Source organism: Scophthalmus maximus, chromosome 15 (genome assembly GCF_022379125.1).
Source record: "Scophthalmus maximus strain ysfricsl-2021 chromosome 15, ASM2237912v1, whole genome shotgun sequence".
In the NCBI taxonomy this organism is placed as follows: Eukaryota; Metazoa; Chordata; class Actinopteri; order Pleuronectiformes; family Scophthalmidae; genus Scophthalmus; species Scophthalmus maximus.
In genome coordinates, this window is record NC_061529.1 from 795,001 (window position 1) to 802,500 (window position 7,500).

At 45.5% G+C, this 7,500-nt stretch overlaps 2 protein-coding genes across 4 annotated transcripts in view; both read right to left on the reverse strand.

The window, feature by feature from the left end:
• The window catches only part of LOC118286489 (alpha-tectorin-like), a 475,374-nt gene that overhangs the window by 94,122 nt on the left and 373,752 nt on the right, over positions 1-7,500 (reverse strand). The gene's annotated exons all lie outside the window — the stretch shown is intronic.
• The window catches only part of LOC118285709 (neuronal PAS domain-containing protein 3), a 223,500-nt gene that overhangs the window by 62,005 nt on the left and 153,995 nt on the right, over positions 1-7,500 (reverse strand). For both annotated transcript variants that reach the window (XM_035609487.2, XM_047337720.1), the window contains exon 5: positions 3,620-3,709. In XM_035609487.2, the coding sequence (XP_035465380.2) occupies positions 3,620-3,709 (90 nt within the window). The remainder of the gene's footprint in view (positions 1-3,619; positions 3,710-7,500) is intronic.

Genomic DNA, 7,500 nt, shown 5'->3' on the forward strand with positions numbered 1-7,500 from the left:
GTGTGTCTGTGTGTGTGTGCGTTTGTGTGTGTCAGGGGTTTGTGAAGCGATTTGTTTCTGTCTTTGTCATTTAAAGAGGCTCTCCAGTGTTCAGACCTGCTGCCACACACACACACACACACACACACACACACACACACACACATATGCAGAGGAAACCCAGGGAACAATAGGAGAGAGAGAGTCTGTGTATCAGAGCTGGTTTAAAGGCTCATTCCACCGTTTCTTTGCATCAGTGACGATCAAACAAACAAACAGCAGCTGACGTCAAATGTGAAAATGACCAACAGCACGTTGTCATATTAGTATTCGACAGTAGATTTCGGTCTTCACGCCTGTTTCACTGTGCGTACAGTTCTGATGATGACGAGTGCGTCAGTGTCCTCGTGTGTCATCTCCTCATCACCTCCTGCTCTGGAAGCTTTCCACAATAAAAATACTTTTGGCTCATCGTGAGTCAAAATGTTGACATCAGAAGATTTCTCCTGACATCTCCAGGTTAAATGGGATTTTGATTTAAAATGTTAGATTAAAAGCTTGTTGATGTGTCAGCTGACCCCGCGACCCTTAAAGGATAAAGCCTTATAGATAATGGATGGATGCCGTGTTAATGTATGTATTTTGTCTTGCCTCATCATGTGTAGGATGGATAATGATTGTGTTCCGTCAGGTTAAATTTTTCATTCTCAAACAAACGATGAAGCAACAAGGAGACGCCATTTTAAGGCCAAACTCCTCAGACAACCCGTGTGTGTGAGTGTGTGTGTGTGTGTGTGTGTGTGTGTGTGTGTGTGTGTGTGTGTGTGTGTGTGTTCTCCCCGTGCCGCTGCATATGCTGCTCTGGCATGAAGCAGAACTGCGGCTGCCGTCTATATATTTGGGGCGTAACGGGCGATGGTCCAGCAGACTAATTTGGGTCCGGCTGCTACGATGCAGTTATTATTTTCCTTTGGACCATCAGGCAGAGGACACACACTGCCATCTGCCGCACACGCACACACACACACACACACACACACACGTCTCAATTAGATCACTACGAGGGCAGCTGCGAGCATCGCCTTCTCTCACAAAACAGAAACACACACGGAAAACGCACAAAAACGTTTATATGTACGCGAACACACACACACACACACACACACACACACACACGTACGTGTGCGCGGTGCTGTGTGGTTGGATCGACAGGGCGTCGCAGAGACGCTCGCCTGCTGTCGGCCTCCACACACAGAGACAGAGAAGCTTTTTTCTTCCACCTGTTCGTCACGAACATTTTGAAACAATGAGAACAAACAAGAGAAGATGACGTCAGAAAGGAAAAAACTATTTGACCTCGTCACAGTCGTGGAATGTCGAGCATTGACTTCATAATGGGTCCATGATACAGACGGAAGGACGACACGTTGATAGAAGTCGGGGGCAGATCAAAACGCTGCACCGCACAAAGTCCCATGATGCACCACTGTCAGAGGGGAGTGGTTCACCGCTTGTGTCGCCAGCTCACACAAAGTGATCGACACGGTTACAGATTTTAAATGGACAAATATTCCGACGCGATATGAAGAATAAAGAAATGCGTCTCAACCTCCAGCTCGTCAACTCTTTAAAATTCCAACATGGAGAGTATTAGGTCGTGGGGGAGGGGGAGGGACTTTAACTTCACTCAGCGGTCGTGTTTAATTACAGCCGCTCTATACTTTGTTAATGACTCTTGTTAACGGCCCCGTGTGATTGGCCGGGGCCGCGTCCACCACGAGTTAAAAACTCACTAAATCCACCTCACACATAAATCTGCCCGACGACCGCGGAGAAATTCATAACCTCGTCAATTTGTCAAAAGGCTTAAAAAATAAAACCCCCCAGAACAAACCCCCCCGCCATTTTTCTTTCACACCACGATCTAATTGAAGTTGAAAAATAATTAGCGATATATTTTCCTTCTTTATGTAAAATAAAAAGTGATTAAAGAGGAAGATCAATTAGGACGAGAGAGGTTGATGAACTCCGTGTACACGCGTCGGATCACAGGGCAAAGACACGCTCGCTCGCTCGCTCCCTCTTCTTCTTCTCTGTTTTTATAAATCTGCCACTTCTTCTTCTTCTTCTTCTTCAGCAGCTGATAAAAGTCGTGAGAACAAGATAACCAGCGGAAAAGCTTAAGGGACCTGATTTGACAATTAATCAATTATTTGATAGAAATCATCAGTCAATCGTGGGGAGGGGGAATTAATCCAAGAGGGGGGGGGGGGTTATGTGACTTCCTCTTTAATTTAGTAAACTGATTGGCCTTTTTTACTCGATGGCGAATCTCAGCATCATCATCAGAGAGAGGGAGGGGGCGAGAGGAAGAAGAAGAAGAAGGTTCATCGTCACGGCAACAATAATCAACAGGTGGTAAAGGGTCGACGTAGGTGACTGTCATAACTACTGTGACCACAAGAGGTCGCTTGACCACAGAACATGACTCTGGGTCATCTGCGACCTAACGACCTGTGAGTAAGTAAGTGACCCCATTGGTCAGTTTCAGGAGCTTCCCTATTGGCTGTTGCTCTTTTTTTAAATTAATTTGTATTCATCTCAAAAAAGGAATCTAGAGACGGATCTTTGATTCGAACACGATGCTCCTCTCGTTTTCTAAACGTTGATCTGAAGATAAAACAACAAACTTGTGTCGGAGCACAGACGGTGTGGCATTCAAGCACCGTGGGAATCCCCCAAGATCTGACTCTCGGCCGTTCAACGGCAACCGCTGTTAAAACCTTACGAACTTTAATTGATCTTCCTCTTTAATCACTTTTTATTTTACATAAAGAAGGAAAATATATCGCTAAGCGCGGGTCACATCCGGCGGTCGACAAGATACATTTCCAGATATACAGATCATATCATAATAACAGACGAAAAAATTCATGACATAAAGAAGCTTTTTAATAAAGTCAAATCTTTCTCGGCCTCAGAACGTGAGTAAATGATTCCTGGTGTTTGCACTTTCACGTTTATTCCTGTACTTCCTGTTTTCAACACATCCTGCTGTGCTGTGAGGTGAAACAGGAAGTGTTTCACACACACACACACACACACACACACACACACAGAGCTTGTCAATAGCGACTTATTAGCGCCTCCCAAGGTCGATGTGTCGACCTTCAGGACGGACGCCTGTCTCCATTACCAGGAACTGGTGGAGAGTGAACCAATTGAGACACAGAACTCGTTACCAGGCTGACAAAGTACAATGAAGTGTCACACACACACACACACACACACACACACACACACAGCAATAAAATATGCATCGTCGCTCGCTGCACAAATCAACAACCGTCCGACGAGCTGATGAGATTTTAAATGAGCCTTAATTTGTTGGGAATTGTCTTTGGTAATGATGGAAGAGAGAGAGAGAGAGAGAGAGAGAAAGAGAGAGAGAGAGAGAGAGAAAGAGAGAGAGAGAGAGAGAGAGAAAGGAAAGAAGAAGAGAGGAAGAATAATGTGACTGAAATGTGAGAATCCTCGTTTACATTTTCCTTTTTCTTTTTACTAGAGACACAGACAGACAGACAGACAGACAGACAAGTGTGTGTGTGTGTGTGTGTGTGTGTGTGTGTGTGTGACGCACCTGTGACAGCCCCAGGTAGATGGAGACGGTCTCAGAGATGTAGAGGAATCTTCCTTCCTTGTTTAGTGCAAATACGAACCCGTCCAGAGACTGAAGAGAGAAACACAGAGAGAGGAGACAAGTTTTAATTTTCACTTCCTGTACATACGCAGAAAATGGCTTGCATATTTTTCACATTTTAACGTGGCGGTCAAAGGTGGCAGACATAATTTATCCATGACGTCATTATCAACTTCGCTGCTGATTTGATTCCATGAACACATCGTGGTACTGGAAAGTTCTGTTTGCAATTCCCCAAGTTATGTTCATTCAAAAACATTTTTCACGAAATATTGGTACTGTGACCTTGACCATTTTTCATATGTATGGTCAAGTGGATGACAGGTCACCTGGAGGTGTATTTTTTGATAGAAAGGTCAAATGTGATGATAATCTGTGAACCCCGCATGAAGATGAAATCTTCAACGCCACCGGTCCTGTCTTGATACGACCATCGGTTTATGAGATATTCAAGATCATATGTATATATTGTGTATAATCTGTGTTCAATTGGTCAACTATGACATCATAGGGGTGATGATGATGATGATGATGATGCAGACAGACACAACTAACTAATGTATTCTATAGTACACACACACACACACACACACACACACATACACACACACACACAGTCTGAGCGTGTCTAATGGTGTATTTATGTGAAGATCACGGCGGAACACACGACTTCAGCAGCGAATCACACGCACACATACAAAAACTACACACACAGACACACACTCAGGTGTGGGTGTGTCTAATGCCGTTGTTGTGAAGATCATGGCAGAACACTCGACCCCTTGAGCACAATACGATGATTCACACACACACACACACACACACACTTATACTCCAGAGGTCAGTCAGGTTAATTACATGTGGTTCCCTACTGTTGCTGCTGATACACCAGGTCTGTGTGTGTGTCTGTCTGAGTGTGTGTGTGTGTGTGTGTGTGTTACATCCTGAACACACTGAATATGAATCTCTTTCTCTGTTATTGATATTCACTGTGTGAATGTTTATGTGGAGAGAGGAGGCGACGTGTCAGTTGGACTGTTCGTCCGTCTGTGATCAGCTGACAAGTGTGTGTGTGTGTGTGTGTGAGTGTGTGTGTGTGTGTGTGTGTCATGGCTGCCCCCCCCCCCCCCCCCGTCTTTGTCCATGTTCTCTGCCCTCTCAGCTGATGATATGCTAATGAGATGTTAATCGTCATTGAGCCGGGTCACTCATCAACACACACCCACGACTCGTTCTGTGTGTGTGTGTGTGTGTGTGTGTGTGTGTGTGTGTGTGTCGCTGTGGAGTTCTGGTCTTTGTCCTGTAACACGTCAATGATCTGGCCAACAGTTTCTATGAATCTTCAATAGTTTGAGATGTCACGGGTCCGTGTGTCGTTCACTTCTCTTAGAGGATCGTTCGATCTGTACCGAGTTATGGAGCACAAGCATCATTTTGGGGGACAAATTATTGGAACGCAGTTGTAAACTCGCTATTTTCCTTCATTTTTCCAGTGATGTAAGTTTCCTGGATTATTGAGTCACTAAAAGCCCGAAGCCTGCGCGGGTCACGGATCACTTCCTGCCGCTGTGACAGTACCACAACACGGCAGCGGGGAAAATGCTGCGGCGGTAAATGTGGAGATGATCGACACCTGTTCTCTTTTCTCCACGTTCATCGTCTCGTCTGATTGAGGTTTTTCGCGGGTTTAATAGGGACGAGCGTTTTCCAGGTGAAGGGGAAGCAGATCTGCCCCGCTTCAGACGGATCCAAAAAACGGATTCATTAGAACGAGGAGGCGAAGTTGAAAGGTTGAAAGCGAGGGTGTGTGTGTGTGTGTGTGTGTGTGTGTGTGTGTGTGTGTGTGTGTGTGTGCGTGCGTGTGTGTGTGTGTGTGTGTGTGTGTGCGTGCGTGCGTGCGTGCGTGCGTGCGTGCGTGCGTGCGTGCGTGCGTGCGTGCGTGTGTGTGTGTGTGTGTGTGTGTGTGTGTGTGTGTGTGTGTGTGTGTGTGAATTATGCTGATATGCCTCTGATGTAAACACCGTGTCTCTCACACAGATGCTGTAAACAAGTGTAACCTTGCAGTGCGTCGCAGGTTTCTCTCCCCGAGGTGGAACAAGGCCTCGGTTACCGGAGCACCGACTCCAGACACAAATCAAACCGCACTCGCGTGTTTTTTTTGGTACTTTTGGTATTTACACCAGGACTCGTGTGCGAGCGCGGCAGAGCGAAGTAAAGGTCGGTGAAAGGTCGTAAGACGCGCAGACGGTCGGTGTGACGCTCAGGCAACAACGCTTCCAGCCGCAGGTCAGAAACAATCTCATGAGAGGAAAAACAGTTTAACTCTGAAGATGGACGTCGTCACCGGCTACGTCTCCATCGACATGTCGAGCTATTTTAATGGGGAACAGACGGATCAGAACCAGAGCTGATGTCCAGCTCAGTGTTTCAGCCCAGAGTCTTTGGTCTTTTCAGTGAACTGTGATTGACATGATGCGTAAAAAAAATAATTTAATTATCTGCCTGAAGTTCGGAAAAAAAATTGAAACAAATAAATATAATAAAGATTAAAAATAAAAACACGGTGAAACCGGTAGAGGCAGAAGTGAAACCAGCTGACCTCAGCCTCTGTGGTAGGATATTGTTTTTCATGCCCTTCGCTGCTTTTCACTTGTATTTGCATATTAATAACAAAATACTGACACACGTGTGTTGCTTGTTTATTCTTGCGTGCGTGTGTGGATGTGTGCAGCAAGGACGATTCACACACACACACACACACACACACACAAACAAATGTAAAAAAACACACACACGGCAGAACAAATAGACATTACAACAAAAGTCATGCACCAACACACACACACACACACACACACACACACACACACACACACACACACACATACATATACACACAAATAATAATAAAACAGAACACTAACACGCTCACACACTCACAGTCATTGTCTCTATCTCTTTTTCCTCTTTCTTTGTCAAACACACACACACACACACACACACCCTGTGGCGGCAGCCTGTGTGTGTGTGTGTGTCTTTATGAAATCACAGAGGGTCTGACCGCCTCATAGTAATTATGCTAATTGCCTGGATGCCCTTGCCTTTATTTATGCGCGGCTGCTAAGATAAATAAAAGGAAATTGCTTTGGATCTAACTGTATTCATTTCAGCATGCTAACTAGAACGCTAACGCCGCGCTCCGTGTGTGTGTGTGTGTGTGTGGGCACAGATTTGTTTACCCTTCGCAAATTCTTCAGGTAATTGCAATTTTGATTGTACATTTATTTATTTTATTCTGCGTGTGTGGACAGATTGAACCGACGTGCTGCGTCTCGGCCGGCGACGGAGGTGGGAGGTTAGTGTGTGTGTGTCAGGGCGTCTGAGTGTGTGTGTGTGTGTGTGTGTGTGCATGTCATTATGACAGGTTTTGATCTATTAACCAGTGTGACTGTGTGACGGCTGAGAAAAGTTTTCACCTTCGAACAACTTTATTGTTCCTTTTGAAAGTGACGTGATTTAACAGTTTTTGAAGAGGTGACGTGTCGCCTCCTGCCACCAGGGGGCCTGTCAGTCAAAAACCACGACACAAGACGGAGTTTGACACTGAAAATCCTCGGAGCAGTTTGGATCAATCCGACTGTGAGAGGTTGAGAACTGAGTCGGTTTCTGAAACTGTGAACCGTTGTATTGTCTTCACCACAGTTTTATATCTCTACATCTTCTCCTACAGAGGCGGCCATGTTTCTACGGGAGCCCACAATGGACAAAGCAAACACTGGCTCCGCCCTTCGCAAGGTTTTGTGTCACCTGAGGGCCACCGC